This window comes from Tinamus guttatus, unplaced genomic scaffold, assembly GCF_059628265.1.
Source record: "Tinamus guttatus ecotype Peru unplaced genomic scaffold, ASM5962826v1 Tinamus_guttatus_pri_ptg000043l, whole genome shotgun sequence".
NCBI lineage: Eukaryota > Metazoa > Chordata > Aves > Tinamiformes > Tinamidae > Tinamus > Tinamus guttatus.
Window position 1 is genome coordinate 1,004,452 of NW_028288577.1, and position 21,878 is coordinate 1,026,329.

At 41.4% G+C, this 21,878-nt stretch overlaps 3 protein-coding genes and 1 long non-coding RNA gene across 4 annotated transcripts; 1 reads left to right on the top strand and 3 right to left on the bottom strand.

Annotated features, from left to right (window-relative positions):
- Positions 1 to 166: 166 nt before the first annotated feature.
- Positions 167 to 15,708, top strand: MYO19 (myosin XIX). Its single transcript, XM_010218808.2, has 24 exons — positions 167 to 226; positions 1,916 to 2,060; positions 2,834 to 2,982; positions 3,202 to 3,315; positions 4,094 to 4,226; positions 4,443 to 4,512; positions 4,747 to 4,849; positions 5,072 to 5,168; positions 5,652 to 5,728; positions 6,120 to 6,210; positions 7,195 to 7,366; positions 7,672 to 7,745; positions 7,835 to 7,956; positions 9,554 to 9,667; positions 9,983 to 10,159; positions 10,645 to 10,791; positions 11,194 to 11,301; positions 11,445 to 11,515; positions 11,886 to 11,995; positions 13,770 to 13,933; positions 14,207 to 14,336; positions 14,520 to 14,605; positions 14,958 to 15,248; positions 15,403 to 15,708. The coding sequence occupies exons 1-24, from the start codon at positions 215 to 217 to the stop codon at positions 15,529 to 15,531; spliced, it is 2,886 nt and encodes a 961-aa protein (XP_010217110.2). The 5' UTR covers positions 167 to 214; the 3' UTR covers positions 15,532 to 15,708.
- Positions 5,069 to 8,389, bottom strand: LOC148595965 (uncharacterized). Its single transcript, XR_015913972.1, has 2 exons — positions 8,334 to 8,389; positions 5,069 to 5,150 (listed from the first exon to the last, which is right to left on the bottom strand). It is a non-coding gene; the product is annotated as an uncharacterized LOC148595965 (long non-coding RNA).
- Positions 15,709 to 16,616: 908 nt separating the features above from the next.
- On the bottom strand, positions 16,617 to 17,554 carry ZNHIT3 (zinc finger HIT-type containing 3). Its single transcript, XM_088535535.1, has 4 exons — positions 17,468 to 17,554; positions 17,276 to 17,307; positions 17,049 to 17,207; positions 16,617 to 16,838 (listed from the first exon to the last, which is right to left on the bottom strand). The coding sequence occupies exons 1-4, from the start codon at positions 17,548 to 17,550 to the stop codon at positions 16,648 to 16,650; spliced, it is 465 nt and encodes a 154-aa protein (XP_088391661.1). The 5' UTR covers positions 17,551 to 17,554; the 3' UTR covers positions 16,617 to 16,647.
- Positions 17,555 to 19,843: 2,289 nt separating this feature from the next.
- LOC104571692 (lysophosphatidic acid receptor 1-B) lies at positions 19,844 to 20,945 on the bottom strand. Its single transcript, XM_010218811.2, has one exon. It carries the CDS (start codon positions 20,810 to 20,812, stop codon positions 19,844 to 19,846), a length of 969 nt encoding a protein of 322 aa, XP_010217113.2. The 5' UTR covers positions 20,813 to 20,945.
- Between the last annotated feature and the right edge of the window lie 933 nt (positions 20,946 to 21,878).

Below are 21,878 nucleotides of genomic sequence, written 5' to 3' on the forward strand. Positions count from 1 at the left end.
AGGTGAGTCATGGCGGGTCTTGGCTCCACAACTTCGGGCTGCAGAGCGGTAAATCTGGAGTTATTTTGCCCTAAACGCCCTTTGTTTTATTTAAGGGCACTTGAGCCCGCCTCGAAGGAGACGCCACAGTGTCAGTGCTCAGCCAGCCCCGCTCTGCAGCGCTCCTGTCGCAGGGATCGTGCCCAGCCCTGTGCTGCTCCAGGGAATCGCCAAGATGCCGAAGCAGGTAAGGAAGCAAACCGGGATCTGTGCGCGCTGATTAAACTGAAGGAATTCCTGGCTGGTTTCCATGCAGTCGAGCTCAAGGGAACTGCCAATGCGTTAGTCAGCCCTGCTCCGTAAGCTCGTCGATGACAAACCGGAGCTGTTGGCTGCTTGGTTTTGAGCTGTGTTACTAAAACAAGGTAGCGATTGTTGTTATGCCATTGGCTTTAATCAGTGCTGCTAACGCATCTAGCACATGTTCTTAAGGATATTCTTTTTCCCCCAGCAAAATTAATGGATAGGTGAACTGTACAGTACTACTTTAGGGGTGATTGTACTTTCAAATATTGCTTTTGTTGTGGGTAAATAATCAACATGTCAATGGATGTTGAACAAAAATGCGTTCAGGCCGGAAAAAGGAAGCCCTTTGTCAAGTCTTGTGGTGTTAGCAGCACAGTGGAACTCTGCTGGTGTATGTAAAACAGTAAATTTGCAAAAACTGATCTTGTCTGTGGAGTGCTTTATGGTTGTGCATGCTTCTCTGAAAGCAGCAAGCTTCTTAATGTTCATTCTGAATAGAGTAGCAGAAATCACCTTGATGGCATCACTTAATTGTGTTGCTAAGCATTTTTCTTTGCTATGTAAAACTTCGCATTACTGGAAATGAGCTCTCTGCAGGATGCAAAGCTCCTAAATAAGTTTACCTCATGTAATGGGAATGCTGCTAACTGAACTGAGCCCTTTACCTGTATAAACAAGGTGATACTGTTCATTGACTTGGTTAATTTGTAAAGAATTTGTGATTCTAAATACTAATGAGTAGGGTTACTCTGAAGGAGTTTCTGTCAAGGAGAAGGGGATCAGAAAATGAATATCCAGAATACAAAAATCAGGACTGGCATATTTTTTCCCCTTCATTTTCGCTTCGCCCGCCTCCGAAATGACAAACAGGACCTGAAATCTCTGCTAGCCAAACTTTCCATTACATACAACAACTGTGTCCTTCCAACTAATATTGTCAAGGACACGGGAGCCCGGAGGCTAGACTTAAATGCATAAAGACATTCGGAGAGGACAAATCTTCACCTAATGTAAGCTAGGCATTGTAATGCTACCCTTTTCTTTCCTTGGCTGACCTATGTACAATTCACTCTTAGAGCCATCAATATATGCTCCTAAAGTGAAGGCCTCTCCAAAGAAGAATGTACTTGCCTTAGCCTTTGCAGCCAGTCCTTCCTGCTTCCCCCTGCTCACAGCAGCGTTTGTACTAAAGGGATAACATGCAGAGGCTTAGAAATCTTACGGTTAAGAACACCATATAAGTGTGTCTGTGCAGCATGACTGTAAAATTGTAAGCACCAGGGAGTGTGATCCTAAGGACATATTCTTCCCAAGAGCCCTTTCTTACAGTCAGAATTGCCAGGGATGAATTCAGCTTATAAATGATGCTGTTAGCCTGCCATCTCTCATGGGCCAGATAATTCCTTTCTAAATACAGGACTCACTGTGGGAAGCAATTGAGGCGGGGGGAGGGTTTTCATTGCCTTCAAATTGAGAGGAAGAATAGCTCAATATACTAAGTTATGATTCCTGCTGAGACTGAACTGCTGTTATTCAGAAGAGGAAGAAGAGCTGTGAACTACAGCTGACAAGATGAAAGTCCAACTGTACCCAGCTTTTGATTGATGTTAATCTGTCTTGTCCCTTCTAGGTAAACGGCCAAAAAGATGACTCCGTCATGCATGGTGACCTCAGTGGCTCTTTTGAAGAAGAAGTTAGAGCCCTTTTCAGTGATGAAGAAAAACTACATCTTTTTGATGACCTAACAAAAGTTAATCCGGTGACAACTACAACAGGTAAGCCTACAGCAGCACAGGCATCTCACAAGGTGTCCCTTTCCCCAGTGGCCATCAATGTATGGTAGTTGCTGTTCTCATCACATTTATACTATCCTGAACACAGTAATTAAAGACTCAAAGCCCATTAAAGTCCTTAGAAATTTGTGCTTGATTGATTCTTTTTATCACTTTTAGCACTTTTATTGTAGATTTAACTGTACTTATCTCTCAGAAAGCTCTGCATGCAGAACCCATGTTTGTATTATTAGTCCAGACAACCAGGGGGTGGCTAAGAGTCAGTGTTACTGAAAGGCTCACGTGTGACCTTGTAATTACAGTTCAATTTTATATGAACATATCTTATTTCTAGATGTCTCAGCCTGCTCAGAAAATGAGGCTCTGACTTGGATCAAAATATGTCCATGAAATTGGTCTTGAAATGTGAATTTCTCACTTTACTTTTTAAAGATGGTTTTGGTAAAACAAGCAGATCCTACTTATGGGGAATTCTTGCCTTTGTCTTTTCTGCAAAAGAACAGATTTACTTTCTAGAACTGACCACGTAAAACCTTTTAGAAGCACAAGATTCATCGAATTAAATTATTAACAAATGCCTCTTTTTAAAGCAATCCATTAAAGATGCTTTAATCTGTTTTTGAGACATATATCACTTATTTGCTCAGCTTCTCATTCTCTATTAAACCTAATAGGTAGCATATCTGGAGTTTTTTGTTTTTGTGAGAAATGAGATGTGTATTTTTCGAAATTTGCTAACAAAGTTTATGTTTCAGTTTTGAAATGTCTTCAAGCAAGATATGCAGTAAACTCATTTTATACAAATGCTGGCTGCAGCCTTGTGGCTTTAAATCCATTTCAGTCCATCTCCTGCCTCTATTCACCTGAACTTATGAGAGAGTATCACGTCGCACCTCGCCCTCAGGTAATCCTTGGTATATGAAATAGCTGTCCATCTGCAGAACTCGGGGAAGGTCAAGTTCTTCTTCAAAAAGAAAATCCTAAAGAATAAAACCCATTTCTAGTGAAATAACAGTACTACTAAAGAAGCAGTATTCAGATAGATGTGGGAGGACCTTTGCTCTCCATTGCTGTTGAACTGTGTCATTACTGGTCTCTTAAATATCTTCTGTCTTACTGCCAGGATTTAAAACCTCACATATTTGCAGTGGCTGAGCAAACCTACAGAAATGTCCAAAGCCAGCTAGACCTCGTAAACCAGTCTATAATTGTTAGTGGAGAAAGTGGTGCTGGGAAGGTAAGGAGATTTTATTTTTCTGTTTATTTTTCCTGACATTGCTTTTATGTTTTGAGATTTAGTGGTGCGAAGTATTTCAGTGAGCTAGAAAAAAAAATCCCTGACAGAGCATATAATCAGTGTACTATAGCAAGGCTCTATTGAAACATGTGCAAAGCACTAAGTGTCTTTTGCAATCAAATAGATTATACTTAGTATAACAACTCTCTAGGCCACATCTGGAACATCTACGAAGGCAAGATGCAAATCATTCAACAGATACTGTAGCTGAATGAGTCTCTGCTCCTCAGTCTCAGTCTGTTAAGGAGCAAGTGTGAGTCTCAGCAAATGCTACGTAAAACACCCACAAGAGATGGGGGAATTCAAGTCCAATCTGAGGCCCTTTTGTAATGATCCTATTCAGCAAAATACTTAAGGATATTTTTATGCCTGAGAACAGAATGATTTGCTGAGTGTTAATGGTGCAAAGTCCATTTATATTCAATTCATCTTAAGATACTAACTGTTACTTCTAGCTGGGCTTCCAGATGGTTACATCTGGATAAAGATGTCATTCAGTAAAGTACTCATATTCCAATGGCATTTAAATGTTGCACATAAGCATATGCATAAAAAATTTCTGCTAAACTGGCGCTGTAAACCTGATACAATTACTCTCTTTAGCATCACTGCCAGCTGCATACTGTGTTTTTCTTGGAAGCCAGCACTCTCTTACACACTAATATAACTAATAACGTGGTAAAAACAAATTGCCTATTGTCGAGTCCCTCTCTTGCAGACCTGGACATCTCGCTGCCTTATGAAATTTTATGCTACCGTTGCTGCTTCAGTTACTTCCCCCAAAGACAATGAAACTGTGGAAAGGATAGAGAAGAGAGTTTTGGATTCCAACCCTGTCATGGAAGCATTTGGTATATGTGGCTCTTTAACAGCAAAGAGAAGTAATCGCCACTGTAGGAATTTACTTTGTTAATGCATAAGTCTAAGCTGTCTCTTGTTCCTCTCCTTAAAAGACAAACTCTTCAAATACTGGAGCAATATACAAATCATCCTTAATGTCTGTATATCCTACATGGAAGAGTAAAATCACTCTGATCATGCTGTATCTGTCACTGGTAATTTCACAGGAAATGCATGTACCCTGCGGAATAGCAACAGTAGTCGTTTTGGAAAATATATCCAGCTTCAGTTAGACAGGTAATAACAACTGCGTAGTATGCTTATCTGTTTGTTTTCTTTAAATCTTTAAAAAACTATTTCTAAAATCTGCCATAGAATATTTTGTGCATGAAGTATCTTTAAAACAGACTGGCTTGCTGGCAGGCATTCATTACTTCCAGTTATATTACTGCCTTTTTTTTTCCTACCAGCACTTAGCCTGATATCTAAAATCAGATTTTCTGAGAAAATATTGATCTTCTTTTTCTTTAGATTCCACCATCTGAGTAGTGCTTCCATTCAGACATTCCTCTTGGAGAAGACCAGAGTTGCCTATCAGGCACCCAGTGAAAGAAACTTCCATATTTTTTACCAGGTTTGTGTCAGTTTTTCTATACATTTCTGACAAACAGTGCAAATGAAATTACCTAATTTAGCAGAGTTGCGCCTTCCAGTATTTAACAGTTCTCCTGTTTATTTACGTTCTGCCATGCTTTCAAATCAAGTCGTGCTCACAGCGTGCTATTTTTCATCCTCTGTGAGATATAAATGCCAGAGGCAGAATTCAGACGTTACCTTGTTTTCTTCCTGTCTCCAGATCACAAAAGGTGCCACTGAAGAAGAGAGGTTGGAGTGGAAACTTCCCAAAGGAGCTCACTACCACTGGCTGCCAAATTCTGAGAAAGACTTAGATGGTAAAAATTAGGCTCACAGATTGTCCACTAATAACGGCTGTAACTTCAGAGGGGAGGCAGGCAGAAATGTGTGTTCCACATTAAATCCCATTACTCAGTTTGGTTGGCCAACTGACACCTGGTGTTGCCACAGCAGACATTTTGCAGAGCATGAATCTAATTCTGTAGAAGTTTCATTTTGTGCTATTAAGAGTTTTCACCTGACTTAAAATAGCAGTTGTTGGCCTAAAGCATTTGCATCTCCCTGTGGCTGTGCTCAGAAGCTGTCTCAACTTTGGCTGTGCTTCAGCTATCTGCTGCTTAAACTCTGAAACCCTAAGAGTCAGCAGTTAGTGACTTGTACTCTGGAATTTACCAGAAAACCATCTGGTTACCTCAGTCTCTTTCGATAATTCTAGGTAAACCAGATGTGGCGTGGTGTTCTGCATGCCGGTGATTTTGTGCATGGCTTTTTTTTTAAATAACACCTGTTTGGCTTTTCAGAGGACTGCTTCGAGGTGACCAGAGATGCAATGTTTCACTTGGGCATTGATCACTCCACGCAGAACAATATTTTCAAGGTCAGGTACAACGCAGCACAAGCACCATGAGGCTGCTGGTGATGTTTGGGATATCTTTTAATGTGGGATTTCTGCATCACTAAATCCATATAAGTATATAGAACGTGGGTCATTTGATATCAAACACAGCAATGCTCATTTGAGGACCTGCAGCTACACATTAGATTGCTAACCAAATACTAGTTTTTAACTAAGTCAGCAGCTGTGAACTGTTATGCAGGATTAGGAATTAACCTAGAAGCTTGAAATCCGCTTCTGTGTTCCCTGTAGGAGTTTTTTTTTTTTTTTTTTTTTTCCCACTTGTCCTGTCCATGTAAAAAGGGGAAACCTAAAAGGACGGACTTGACGGCAATCTCCGTTCTAGAAAACTCACTGATTTTGTGTATTCCAGGTATTGTCAGGCCTTCTCCATCTTGGGAACATTCAGTTCTCTAATTCACTGGATGAATCTCAGCCTTGTGAAGTACAAGACAAAGCCAAAGGTGAGGCACCGAGTATGCCAAGATCCAGTGTTATCTCAGTGCAAATTGCCCAAAAGGAAAGATTTACTACACACTTCTACTTGATAGGAGATTATCAGGGTCACAGGCAGAGCAAAATTTGTGTGTTTTTGTTGAATACTTCATGGTTTCTGCATATTACACAAACTTCAGGCTCTTCTGCTCTGCGAGGGAATACCTTTTCATTACAGATCAAGGAAACTCCTGTGTTAGACAGTTCAAAGTGGATTATCAGTGGAGCTGTTACTCTTGATTGTAACCTTACACTGACATTACAAGACGTCCAGAAATATGACCTGGAGTGGAGAACAGGGCTTTTAAAATAAAGGCTCAGAAGTTTTCCTGCTAAATACTGAAATTCCACTTAATCATAGCAAGTCTGTTATATTGTAGCATAGAAGTCAGTGTTGTTTTGTACATCTTTAGGAGGTATGTAGCTCTAATTTTCCTTCAGAGCTAAACCACTGGTCTAACAAATAACTATTACAGTAATGAGTACTATTATATATGCTCTGAACTCATGTTATCCAATATTCAAACAGTTTTGAGTAAAGCTCATGTTAACAAGATCTTAAAATGCTTTATTAGCAAATATTTATTTTTCTTATGAAGCGATTACATTCCTTTACTGTCCCACAAATACCCTTTTTTTTTTCTGGTCATCACTGTTTTGTGTTCTCAGTGTGTGTATGTTTGTCAGTGTGCCAAATTCTAGACTTTTTTGATACTGTTGATCCATTTTAAGTACAGAACCCACAATCATCAGGGTACCATACAAAAAAGAGACTGTTCTTGCAAACTTTTTTCCCAAGTTTGGGTAAAATATCCACTACCCCACATTTAAGTTGGTTACTTCGTGGAGGTCACTTTTTTGGGGGTATTATCTCTAGATCTCCCAAAACTGTAAAGAGGCTGCATTTATTTGACACTTTCAGATAATCTTGCCGCTTTTTTTTCTGCCTTAAGAATTTGTGAAGAGTACTGGAGATCTACTGAAGATACCCATGGAGGAGCTTCTAGAGGCATTAAGAATTCGAACAATAACTGCTGGAAAACAACAGCAAGTCTTCAAGAAGCCTTGCTCCAGAGCTGAGTGTGAGACTAGGAGGGACTGCCTGGCCAAAGTGGTCTATGCTAAGTAAGAACTGCTGTGCTAATCTGTATAACTTTTGTGAGGTAATGGCAAAGCCAGGGGAATTTTCTTTTCCTGGCGTTTGCTCGGCCCAGTAATAGTCTAAGTGCCTGCTCTTTTCTCCATACGCCCTTGATTCAGTCACGGATACTAGCGTAGCTGCAGTATGTGGGAGAGCTGTGGAGAGCCGTTTCACGTCAGCCAGCTCTGTTTCTTCCATTAAACACTGGTAAAAGCAGTAGTAAAGAAGCACTACTGTGATCACTCTAAGTGAGGACTTTTTCAACTAATCCAATTGTTTTTGTCCACAGATTGTTTGAATGGCTTGTTCTGGTCATAAATGAAAGCATCTATGCAGGTCCGTCGGTGTGGACCAACTTCATAGGTATGGTTATTCATCCCTGGTCTGAGAAAACCTAAGTCCTTCAAGCTACCCCTAGCCTGAAGTGCATTATCTTCTCTTATTTCTCCTAGGTTTGCTGGATGTTTATGGTTTTGAATCTTTCCCTGAAAACAACTTGGAACAACTTTGTATTAATTATGCCAATGAGAAACTACAGCAACACTTTGTAGCACACTATCTGAAGGCACAACAGGTAATATTCCACTAAGATCAAATGTTAAACATCTAATTTTAAAACAGAGTCTTTTGTCTCATTATTTATATGCTTCTGGTCAGATATTAGCCCTCACTCAAGCAATGAATGCCACAAAAAATAGTGGGATATGAGTAAAAATTGCTTGTTTGAAGAATAGAGTTTAGGGGGGCAGGTGGTAAGGCAGTTAACTTCTACGGTACTAGAAATCTTCCCCGTTATAGAACTACTGACTCTGTGACCTGCTGAATTGTTTGGATTACCTCAAAGAGTCAAACACATAAAAACTAAACGAGGCATATTTGAGGCAAGTACAGCCTAAACCGTGATTCTCGTGGAAGCTGCCTTGTAACCCGTATATAAATAGAAGGCATTACCTTGTGAAGGCCTTCTGCCACCAGAGAACAGCTGTGTAAGCCTGGTTGCTGTGCCAGTACCTTTGAAGACAGAAACATACTCCACATTAGCTTTTATTCCTGCATGAGGAGGTAAGAGACACGTTTCATAGGGCAGAAAGTACTTTGCACAATGCTAAATATGTTGCAGTAACTTGCCTAGTTGGTTACATGCTCCTAATTGCAGTTTTCTGAATAGTCCTTTTTGCTGTATGTATCTGTATCAGCAGAAGTGCTCTGAAAGCTACAAAATCCCTGTCAGGCCTGGACTGCCAGTCTGATAGAGGTAGTTGAGTCCTGTATTACATTATGCATGTGTTACCATAATGCTCTTTCCAGTTAATGGCAATCTGAGATAACTCTTTTCTTTATGGCACTCTGCCTCCCAGCATAGTTGTATGAATTTATTCAGGAGATAAGTACCACTTTGGCCATAATTTATTCTTTCATATGCCCAACCTTCCTTCTGACCGTCCTCCTAAGTACACTGAGGTTAGTGGTCAGTGAGGATGGAAACCAAGTTCAAACACACAGTTACTTTCTTTGAAACTGATTCATGACCTCTGTTTACAGTATCCCTCCCAATTACTGCCTGCCCTCTAACTTCTCTTTATTTGGGTATGTGCCAAACCACTTAAATGCCATTAGTAGCTGTACTGAGCAAGCTTTTGGCAGGAGACTTTAACTAACTAGAGCTTGTACCTGCTTAAACACTCCTGACAGTTTGTTCTGTAATTCAGCATAAATATTGTGTAAATTATTTCAGTCAATATCTTTCTTTCATCCATTTTTTTTTGGATCAGACTTTGTTGTCAACAGCACTCAGTTACTAAGGCTTGGTACATAACAGTTTAGGGCTATGCCTTAATCTAAGAAACAAATCCTGTGTGTTCCTTGCCCCTCAAGGGAAACCCAGTGCAACCAGAGGAGGCTCAGCATGGCTGCAGAGTGTTTATTCTGTAAAGCAGAGTCTGTGAGTTTCCTAAGTACTTAAATTGTTCCAGAAGGATCTGGTAGTACTTCTCTAAAGGCTGCTTGGGGCAGAGTGTCCTCATTGAGTATGAGCTGAGTTTCGGATGAGTAGGCTGAATCCTGGGATTAACCTGCTGAACAGTAACTGTGTCTACGGGCAGAAAAGGCAGAGAGTTATTTGAGCTACAGTGCCCTCTGCCGCCCCATGTCCGGTTTTTCTCTTGCTTCAGGAGGAATATGCAGCTGAAGGTCTAGAATGGTCTTTCATAAACTACCAGGACAACCAGAACTGCCTTGATCTGATAGAGGGCAGTCCTCTAAGCATCTTTTCTTTGCTGAATGAGGTAAGTGTGGATCTAAACTCTTAATGCTTCTAACTTAGTCACCTCTTTCTTTCCCAGGGCACCAAAGAAAACATTAGCATTAAACTAGCACAAAATTGCCAACTAATAAAACTTACGCAGAGCTTATTTTTCATAACAGCAAATTGATTAAAAGAAATAGCTTTCTCATAGAATTTGAAAGGCTGCATATCAAAAGCAATTAGAAAAGTAGAATGGCTATGATTTTAAGTAAAAATGTTTCATATGTTAATTATTAAAGGCAGCTGTTTATGGCAAATAGCAAATGCTGCATGTTTTCCCTTGTTTGTTGTGCAGGAGTGTCGTCTGAACAGATCCTCTAATACTGACTTGTTTCAAACTCGGATTGAAAAAGCCTTGTCTAATAACCAATGTTTAAGTCGAAACAAGTTTAGTAAGAAGCCTAATTTTATTATTTCACATTATGCTGGCAAAGTCTGCTATCAGCTGGCAACAATGGTGGAGAAAAATAAGGTAGGTATTCTTTAGAATGTGTTGATTTTTAAAAAAATATCCCCATTGGGCACAACGTGATAATAATAAATGTGATCGTCCGCAAGTAAGAGGATCCCTTTTCAGTTCTGACCTTACCAGTAGTTACGGCAAATGGTTTTCTGATGATGCAATGAAATATAATCTCCTAATTAAAAAGAAAACTTTCTGATATCTGCTGCAGACTATCAGAGGTAAAGATTCCACAGACTTCTAACTCATTTAAATTGTGGAATGAGAAAAATGTCAGTAGCAGTCGTACATTTAACTGGACTTGGTCAATGTTTGGCCAAAGCCTGTTTTCTCTTCAGATTTGAATCTGCAGCTGCAGTTAAGTCAAAACTGACATCAGAAGTAATGTCTGAAATAATTGTTATTTAATCCATGCATGGAGTATTTATTAACCTTCAAAGGTCACAGTTTTCTGCCTAAGTCCATATACTAATGAGTCATGCTTTTGTTTGTAGGACCCTGTTCCACCAGAGGTGGTCCATGTTTTGCAGAACTCACAGGACCCTTTGCTTCAAAAATTATTTCCTGTGATAGAAAGGAACCAAAATAACATCACTACCCAGAACAGGGCAGCTGTTGTTACAGTGGTGTCAAAGTTCAAGGTGTGTCCTATGCTTTCTCCTGCTGTCTTCCTAACTGGGTGAGAAAACAGTTTAGGGGACTAAACTCTTTAACAAACAACCAAGATCAGGATAAATGTTACTAAATGAGACAGCTATAAAACTGAAATAACTCTGGACTCCTTTGATTCTCTAGGACTAACATTTTAATCCACTCAGTTTCTTACTATTTCCTCTATTAGTTGGGCATATGGCTCTGTTAGGCTTCTTACTGCCTGTTGCTCATGGTGTCATCTTAAAAAAAGCTTCCATAGAAGGGAAATTCACTATAGCCATCCCTAAAAAAACAGCTAATATGGAGTCTGTAAAATCATCCTTGCAAAAAGACCACAGATCTATCTGCAGAGAAGGAATCACTAATTACATCATATTTGTTTTCTACAGGGATCCCTTGAACATCTGATGCAAATCTTGAACAGCACTACACCTCATTATATCAGATGCATTAAGCCTAATGCTGACTGCAAGGCAATGACTTTCAAAGGAGAAGAGGTAACTCTCCAAAAGACTTTCCTCACTGGGAGACTTTCTGTACATATTATGTAGGGGGTTGCATTTGGTCTTGTGTATGATCTTGATTCACAGAGTTCTTTTCAAGACAGTGTTTGCCTAAATCACCTCAATTTATGTCTCAGGTTCTCAGCCAGCTTCAGGCATGTGGGATAGTAGAAGCCATCTCCATCAGTGCAGCTGGCTTCCCTATTAGGTAAGTCCAAATTTCTACAGCAGTGACTTACATAATTAAACTCTATGGTAATTACTGTGGTATTAACTATTCGGAATCAATACCAAGTCTTTTTGCTATATATTCAGACCGTAAAATTTCACCAAGACCAAGATTCTTGCAGAGTCTTTGCTATAGGCAAAATTAACTGCCTGTTATTAGGCAATAACTGATTTTCTTTAGCACATTTATAGTTTCTTGCATGCTGGTGACTACTTTGGCATTAGTCTGTTTGCATTCCATATGCTGTATTTTTAAAGCCACTTTGCAATCTTCCCTCAAAGGATAAGTTATTTACTACATGGTAAATAAATGGTACTTGCCTAGAATTAACTGTACTTTTGGCTATCAGGGTCTCCTTCCAAAGTTTCCTCGAGCGCTATGAAATACTGAGAAAGTTACGTGGGTCCAATAAAAACAGTATATGGGATAAAAACAGCCATCATACTGCCAAGAGAAAAGGTATGTTTCTTTTCATAGTCCCTCTGCTATAAAGTAAAATATATCACTGCACCAACTTGATATCATATAGATAGATGCAATTACTGAATTCAGCAATACAGAAACCATTAATCTCAAGATTAAGGTATTTTTATAAGCTGTCACCAACTTCAGTTCCTCAGTTGCCTAGTGCTTAGAGTAGGCTCCTTTAACAGTGAAAGTCTGCCAGTCTCATTGCACTGTTTTTCTGTTCATGGTGGGTAAAACAATTACAGTTATAGTGGTGTTTGGGGTCCACCCCCCCTTTAGGGACCAATTTAATTTAGAGTTGGTTTCTAAGTAAACTTGAAAAGCACTTACCTTTTTTGTTTGCTTATGTTTCTTCTCCTTTCTTTTTCCTTTCACCTTGTTTTCTTGCCAAACACACTGACCTAGCTTACTCGGATTCTCCTGCTATTCTTCTGCTTCTTTAACCTGTTGCAAACTTCTGTATGAGATTCTTTTTCCAAAGCAAGAGATGGATTAAAAGATGTAATGCAGTCTACAAGGTAACATCTTTGGCATGAACACCTGAAAGGAGGAACTTGATTGTTTACATTTAATACTGAGAGTTAATGCAACTTCCCTTGCCTTCCCTAAATTAATCCCATCTTCACCTAATAGGTTTGTTGAGTAACCTGGAAGTATGGGAAATGACTACCAGCCTATTTCAGATATGTAAAATGGCAGGAAATCTCTTCACCTTGAGGCACTCTTACTTGCTCACTACTTTGAATCAGGAGAGTGGGATGATATAAGAAAGCACAGACTGGAAGATTAGTTTCCCACCATCTTTCTCCCTCCTTAGCTGAAACACCCATCAGCTGGGCATTTCACCCACCCATTAGCTGAAACCTGTCACTCTTTATGATAAGTCACTAGTCCTTTCTTTCAAGTAGTAAGCTGCAAATATACAAAACAGTTGCCTATGCATGGGGATAAGCTTTTGGTTCCCAGTATCAGCCCCATGAACAGTGTTACAGTCACCAGTTGTTTTTGTGTAAGCAAGAATTGTTTATAATTGTTTTCAGTACCTTAAAACACTCTCATCTCCTTAGAACTCCTTGTAGCAGAAAAGCAAACAGTATCAAGGATGGAGAGATACAAAGCTCAGCAAGTTCCTGTACTGGGCATGCAGAATATTCATGCAGCAATGCCTTGAACACCACAATCTCTTTGAAGGACAGGTCTGAATTGTGTCTACTTCTATTTCCAAGTAGGTTTATGTGCCTAACCTGCTTGTCTCTTAACACACACACAAATGTGCATACTATATCCCAGAAGTGGTTTTAATAACTTCTGGTTGCTATAGTAAGCTCCCGCTTGATACATATCTCCGATTCCTTTAGCTGCTTCTGGCACTCTGTGAAAGCTTTGGAACTGTAGCTGCATTCCTTCCTTTTCTATTCTTGTATTTTACAGTATACTAAAGCTATGAGTCTAATTCCTTTACGTTTTCGTTTTTGTTCTTTATTCCCAATAGCTTTGAGTTTGGGGTATTTGATTAGACTTCCTTAGGACTGAGCAGCTCACATGTATTCTTAATTGCCCTACTGTTGCTTTCTAATGTTCCCATGTAGGACACTTAACAATGCAAGAACAGTTGAGCCCTCCGTTTGTCTGTATCAGCCACCACCTCCTCCCCTGCCCATAGGTATATGCTCCCTAAACGGCCAAGAAGTCTCCACACTAGGACAGTTATTGGGAACTAATTTCTAAGTTCTGCAATATCTTCTCTTCAATGCCTCATTTGCAGGTGAGACTCCAGAGATGCGTGAGGACAAACCATTATGTTCTGTCATTTATGACATTCTTCAGAAAGTGGTTATGGACCAAACTACTAGTAAGCCTACAGGGAACGGATCAGAAAACTCTTCAGTGTACTGTGGCAAAACTAAAGTATTTATGACTAACTCTGTGGTAAGAATGGCATTTCCTTGCTAAGACTTCTGAAGCATACTTGTGTAACGGGGAGTTTGGGCACAGATGATTATGCTTTCGTTTTAATTTTAGATGTTGGCTAATAAACATTGAAGCAGTGCTCTCACTTCTAAAACAGTAGTCTTTAAACTTCAATACATATGCACTAATGGTTGCTACTTATATGGCTTTTTGATAAACACCAAATTATGGTAAAAGATGAACATAACTGTATCCCAAAGTATTAACTGCAGGCTTGTATCCCCAATGCAGCTAGAGCAACTTGAAGCTAGAAGAGTACATGTGTTAAATGAGAAAGCATTTTGCATTCAGTGTTGCTGGAGAAGATTTAAACAGAAGAAGTTAGCGAAGGAGAGATGGTCTGCAACTGTCATCCAAGCAGGTAATTTGCTAGGGTGCAGCTAAGCATGATGCAACAAGGAACATTACTAGTTACACTAGCTGTTTAAAATGGCAGCAGAGAATTTAAGTCAGACACAGAGAAAGTTTAAGTGCCATCCCTTACATTATGTGTGACAGCTTCCGAAATTCTTTGTACTTACATTTCCTTTGATTAAATTTTCAGCTATTCGTTCCTGGTTAGCCAAGAATCGCTTCCAAAGGATGCGCAGGGCTGCTAATGTTATAAAGCATGGCTGGAGGAGATGGAAAGTAAGTACATTGATAAGGAAAAGCACTGAATTGAGCAAGTTGGCCTTTTTAGGGAGGTGGGATAGAATCTACCTCTGTCAAGTAACCATACAGAAATGTTAAGAGTCCGGTCTACAGAAAACTCTTCTCAAGTTGAAGAGCAGAAGACTGACTCCAGGCTTGTATAGCTGCTGCTGCAGGGTAGCAGTGTAACAGCTGTAGAGTGAACTCACTTCTTTTTATATTGATCAAATGGGCAAATGTTCCAAATATTGTCTTATCCTTTAAGGTATCCTATTCTGTAGGCTCAAACTTAATTTTGCGGTTTTAACTTGTATTCAAGCTTATTGATTGGTCTGCATGTCTTCATCAGACAAAAATGGCTGCATTAGCAGCAGAAGAGCTGGATGATGCCTTTTTCCCTGGAGCTGGGGTGACCTCGGCCAAATCACTGTGCCCTTTGGAAACAACCTGGCCTCTCAGTGCAATAATTACGTTCTGGCCCCTGGGCCTCGTCCTGTCTGCTGCGCCTGTTACCATTGCGGGGCTGAGGAGAGAGCTCTCCCTGCTGACCTGCTTGAAAGTGCTTCAGGAGAGCAACAGCTGCAAGGCAGAAAACAGCTTCTTTGGTTGTGGCATCACTTCCATTAGAGCTCTCCCACAGGTAACCACTTGCTACTCACTGTCCTGGAAGGCTTCCCCTATCCCGATCCATGTCCAAAGGCTGCCTCTACATTGGAGCACTACTGAGCATGAAGGGCAACATCTAGCTCAAAGCTGACAGAACACTAACTGAGCTCTCTCTCTCTTTCTTCTAGGGCTCTGTTAAGTTTCACTGCAAGAAGTCTCCCCTGCATTACGCAAATGTCAGTCCCCATACGGATGCGTATTCCATCTCTGGATTTAACCAAATTTTATTGGACAGAAAAAAACTCCTTCCCACATAAGCTTTGGCCATCTTCATGTACTGTACTCTTCAGGGAAGGACTGCCTGCAAGCTGCTGCTTTCAAATACTTTAATCAACGTCCATATCTGCTGCTACCTCAGAGCTTTTTATAGTCATGCATCCTATGTATCATAACATATCCTTAAAATTTAAAACAAGCTAGTGGGGGGCATTCCTCTTCTCACATATATGCGCATATTAGAGGAAATGTCAGCACTATGAGAACACTTGACATAAAAGAGATCAAATACTTTGAACAACGTATACTTGAAAAGAACCTTTTAGCACTACATGGAGAAGCAAGAGGCTGGTAATAAGATAGCAAAAATGAACGCACTTGTTTTCTGCAAGATTCTCATCAGGAGCTACGAACAACTGTTCTGACTGAATACACTCGTGTTTGATAATATTCTAATGCCTTCACAGTGACTGAGAAGGTGACTAGCAGTCAAATATAACACTTCAGGCAGATGTCTCAGGTAAAAGTGAAATTGTACTCTGAGTTTTTTTTTTTTTTTTTTAATCTATGGGACCAAAATCTATCTACTCTCACAACTGCCACGGATTTCTAGAACTAGCTAGTCACTAACATCAAATCTGCCAACACCCTAAGGTTCTCTGTTCTCATCAGAGGAGCTTTAAACAGATCCATGTGAGCAACAAAAGGAAACTCAAAGAGATTTAGTTCATCTGTGTACACAACTTTTAATTAAAACCATTAAATATCTTGAAAATGCATCTGACCCCAGCATGACTTAGTTAACAAGAACATTTAAGATTTGTTTGTGGATTAAGATAAATGAGAACATACTTAACTGTTTTTATTAGAAGGAGCATTTCCTATGGTTGACAGGATTTTTGTACCAACAGAAATCAAGTCCACAGGATATAGAGTTTAATCCGTAGCATTCAGAAATCTCTCCAACACTGTCCTTGACTGCCTGTGTCACTGACTACCAGCAGTAAAATGAAATTTAGAGAACAGAGATCCATGAGCAAGATGTGACCAAAGCTAGAGGAAATATAGGATGATGTACCCCAGAGGCTCGTGGTGCTGCAGGATCTCTTCTGTCAGAGGAAAAAGCTTCAGGGAAAGAAAAATGTTCCCCAAGTAGCTCACTCAGGAAGAATGTTCTCCTTCTCTGGGGGTTCCACAATTCTCAAACAGCAGTCTGCAAACTCAACGAATAACGGCTCCTGCATGTACTTTTTCATGAGAGCGCTTTTTTCTTCTGCTTTATCTATTGTTAGCAGTAGCTGCTGGAGGTGCGGGTTCAGGAGCAAGCCTCTCAGCTCTTCCGATTCCCCTGAAAAACAGACAAACACTGCTAGCCTGCGATGTTACAAACATAGTCCAAACCCAAACACTCTTGTTTTACCAAAAAATCAAACCTGGTTATCCGACAGCCATACAGCCTTGCAAGGGGCTGTGCACTCCGAACACTGGGACTAACGGGAATTCCTGCTCCCCAGCCTGCTTGATGCCCCCCAGGAAACGCCGCGTTGCGGGAGCTTACCCAGGAGCTCAAGCTTCTGCAGCGGCACTCGGTCCTGCTCGTCGTCCTCCGTCAGGATGTCGGCCACCGACCAGGCGCTGCCCGGGGCGCGCGGCGCCGCCTGCCCCGCGGGCCGCTCCGCCGCCTCCCGCTGCCGGCCGCGCGGCGGCGCGCAGCGCTCTGCGGAACGAGGCGGCGTCAGCGGCGCGGCGGCCCCTCCGCCTCCATTCCCGCCCCCGGCCACTTACCCCTGTGCGTCCTGCAGCAGGGCACGGAGCAGCTGCGGAGCCGGGAGAGGAGCCGTTAGAACCGTTAGATCGCGCGACCGTTATGCCCCTCAGAGCTAGGCCGCAGCCCGCCCCGCCGCCCTCCCGGCCGCCCCGATGCCGCCCTCCCGCCCGTCCCGCCGCCCCGGTAGCCGCCCCGGTGCCCGGGCTCACTATGGCGCGGCGCAGCGCGGACAGCGGTACTTGGCCGCGGCGCCCGCCGCGCCGCACTCGCCGCACGGCCGCGCCGCCCGCATGGCGCCCGCCAGGCGCGCCCAGCCGAGCGCCCAGCGCCCCACCCCGCCAGGCAGCGCTAATCCACCGCCGAGCCGCCGCAGCGAGCGGCCCTCGCGCGGGCGCCATGTTGGGCGCTCGGGCCGCCCGCGTGGCCGCGACGCCGGCGGCCGCGACAAACAGTGGAAATGAACCGCGAAAAGACATTTTACCAAGTAACGCACTTACTGACCAAGCAGTGCTGCCGTGGGAAGCGGCTGCACGTTACATACGCATTTTTCCATACTACCCCCACGGACCGGCACCTGCGGGCTTTGCCTCAGTCGCCACTGCTGCGTCACCCTGACAGAGCCCATCTCAGGGGAAGCTTCACCATGTCAAGTGGCAGAAAGACAAAGTAAGGAACCCACAGCTCTTATATACATTTACCAGCTGAAGAAAGGGTGAGGGGGAAGGCAATAACACATTAATGTGGCTCAGCTGTGACCACTCAGGCCCTCTCCGGCCAAACCCGCGACCTCGTTACCTTCACCTGGCCTTGACACAGAGCAAGGGAGAAGGCCCAAGCTTTGTTTGTGACCTGATCAGTTAAAGCCTATTTCCTCTTTAAAGATTTATGGATGGATTCTAACTGTTATCTTCTTTTTCACATTCCAATCACTGCCAGAGATAGTGATATGTTAAATGGCCTGGTTGTTTCATACCATCCTGCCAAAGTCAATATGGGTAAGAATAGAAATGGACATCATAACCCTTCCAAGGATAACCCTTATCATCTGCCCTTTGGTAACTTCTGCTTTAATCTCCTATTTTTAAGGTTATGTTGAGATGTAATAGGAGACATATGTTTGGTTATAAGATGATCATTTCCTGAGGTTAGTGGTGCTTGAGTTAACAATTATAGGAATAGTGATAAAAAAAGAAATGGGATAGATTTATTGTATGTGTTACACTATCAATTTAAAAAATAACTATGTATCGTGTAGTATCACCCATTTTCTTAAATGAAGAGTCTGAATTTTAATTCAGAATAAAAAAGATCCCAGATTCCTCCAATGTAAAATAGCACAAAAGATAGTTTTTTTTTATGGTAATACATGTAAAACATCAATCATCTGATTTGTGAATGTAATGGAGCTTACCAGTCTGTTAGATTAACAGGTGAATCCACTTCTCATACAAAATGTCTTGTCATATCTCAAGAACAGATTAATGGGATTTTGTTTTTACTTCACGGAAGTCTTTTGAAATGCTAAAACAAAGACAACCAAACAATTATACTGGAAATAATCTCTGAAAAGTCCATCATGTATTTCAAGGGCTGATGTTGCTTGGATTGTACAGAATATATTGCTACATTAATGCAATACTATTGAACAAATATTGAGCATACCTTACGACAAGAAAGACAAGCTACATCAAAACTTCAAATCAAAACCTATACATTTCTAACTGTGCAAGTGCACAAATAAGAATTTTAAGCATCCCTTTGTTATTAAAAATAAACATCCATTTTTTACCAGGATGTAACGTTAAAAAAAGAAATATAGGATACTGCAAAACACAAATGAGATTTTCTTTTAAACTTACAATTCAAATTTCAAAAGCCACAGACTCAACTGTGCTTCTGTTTATGAGCAAAAATATGAAAAGGGGAGTCACAGATATTTCACACAAACACATAATCCCACTACATACTGCAGTTAAAATTGCAACAGTAAAGCAGCGTTGAATACCTCATTATTATGGAAGTTGATCAAACATTCCAACACCTACGATTTGAATGCTTGTAAATAAAAAACTAAAACATAATTTCCCCATACTACTGACAATTTTCTTGCAATTTAACAAAAGGCATCTTCAAGAACTTCAAAAAATACCAGAAAAAAAGAGGATTTTTATCTTAGTAGCAGAGCATATTTCAAAATACAAACTAAACATCACTAAGGGATTTATTTTTATCTCCTACTTCAATTTAAAGGATAGATAAACCAGGCCCATTAGGTGAGTTAATGAAAAAAGAGCCACTGTGCTCAAGGGTGACATTTAACAAAATGTAGCCAACATTCAAAGACCAGAAGAGCCATCGGTGCAGGGCGGAAAGGAGCCTTGTGCCCAGCTCGTGCCAGGCTGCCTTACCCGGCTGTTGAGCCCCGGCGCGTCCCCGGTGCGGAGCTGCGTCCTGCCAGGAGCCGAGCCCCACGGGAACGGGCCCTGCAGCCAGCGGGGCAAGGGACAGGGACATTATTTCAGGATCTCCGTGAGGATGTTGCCTAAGTAATGCCTTCCGCAGCCCGCACGCAACGGCTGCGGCTGCTAGATGCTCTTCACAGTGCAGGCGTGCATGCGGTTGCCGGAAGGGCACTTCAGAACCTTGAGTTTGGCCCTCAGTTCTTTCATCTTCAGCATGTATATTACGGGGTTTCCCAAACAGTTGATGGTTACCAACATAGCCGTGCAATTCCGAAAGATGTAGGTGCTTGGGTAGAGTTCAAGGGGGCACTGGTGGTTAGTTGCATCGAACAGGACTCCTGCAAAGAAAGGAGCGTAGGAGATCAATGCCAGGAGCCAAATGGAAACGCTAGTTCTGGCGACTTGGATCTCAGCTGATTTGTAGGTGCCGGTAGCTTGTCCACATGCCTTCATTTTGAACTTTCTTTTGCTCAGGATGATAATGATGCTGAGGTAGGTGAACAGAGGCACAATAAAGGCCACCACACAATTAGGAATGGTGGTGAAGATGAGGTAGTCAACACAAAGGGGACTGTAGAGGACGGAGAGACGATTTTCCCTATGCAAGCAGTTCCACCCTATCAATGGCAAGCAGCCGAAAAAGAAGGCAAGGGTCCAGTTAATTAAAACAGCAGCTAACGAATGCTTTCTAGAAACCCTGAATCTTGTTCTGATGCTTTCGGCTACAGCCAGGTAGCGTTCAATTCCAATGCTTACCAAGTTATAAATAGTAGATAAAATAGATATAGTATAAAAGGCATAAGGTGCAAGCATATCCTTGGATCCAAAGATTGTACTGTCAGGGTTGGTGATGAAGAGCAATGAAATCCAGAAGCCAGAAGAGCTGGTGAAGAGATCAGAAAAAGCCAAATTGCAGAAGAGTACAAGGATAGGCTTGTGCAGATCCTTGGTAGCCATTATGGTGAAGATGACAGTGCAGTTGGAGATCATGGATATTATGTTAATAGTCAGCTGAGGGATGCCCAGTGCAAGTACTAATTGTGGACTCCAGATTTTAGTATGGTTGACAGAGCAGTTTGGGTACCCGTTCATGGTGAAAAATCCTATTTCAGAGCATTAACAAAATCTGCCTTACACATCCCGTATTCCATAGGAGACCATACTACACCCCCATTACCGCCACCTTGTTCTCCAGTTGAAAAATGAATGGCTTCTATTGCCACATCATCATCACCATAACAGCGGATTAAACTTTAACCACTTATTTTTAAATATTTGGGTTACCAACTCAGAGCTCAGCCAATTACTCTTAGGTTGCTTGGATAAACAGAAGTGGAAAATATACTTAATGCTGTGCAATTGATCTGCCTAAAGCAACCTTTATCAAGAGCAAAGTTTTGCCAGCCCTTGTGAAGCAGGATGACTGCATCAGTAGTTAGTTATAAAGACTGTGATGATATTTTAAAAAAGAATGAATGTAAATTCATCAGTAGTTTACAAGTACATTAAATAGAAATAAATAGAAGAGATTAATGAGTGAGAAAATGGAGACCAAGAATTTCTGGGGGAAGGGCAAGGCTGATGAAACCAAGGAAGAAAAGCACTTTTGTAGCCTGGACCCCAGTTTAGTGGATGATTTTGATTCTGAATTGAAAGATAACAGTTCTGCTCTAATATCACAATATCTTTTCTTCCCATGTCCCTTTAAAGATAAATAACTTGAAAACTGCGTTTAAAGTACTGGAGCCTATTTAAAAAAATGCCCTTTGTACATTTAGTGTCTATCAGCAGAGGGCACTGCTGTAACAAACAATAATACATCCAAAGACACCATATACAGCCATATACGGTGGGGAAAATAAGATTCTTAAAAGAACTGTAACATCTCCAGCATTACATCAGGATAGAAGTACAAACAGCAGTAGTCTTAAGGAGCTGCTTTTGATTTGTGATGCTCTATCCAATCCCACATTTTATCCTAAAGCCCATAGACAGACCTCTCCAAGGTGCTCTCATGGCTACCCAACATCTACAACTAAGACCCTCCTTTTTGCAAGTTTTTATATAGAAAAATATCTAGGTAATGACATGTTACTTACAAAATGATACCCAGCTGAATCTGTGACGCATCATATCAAATGCATTTTTACTGTTACCG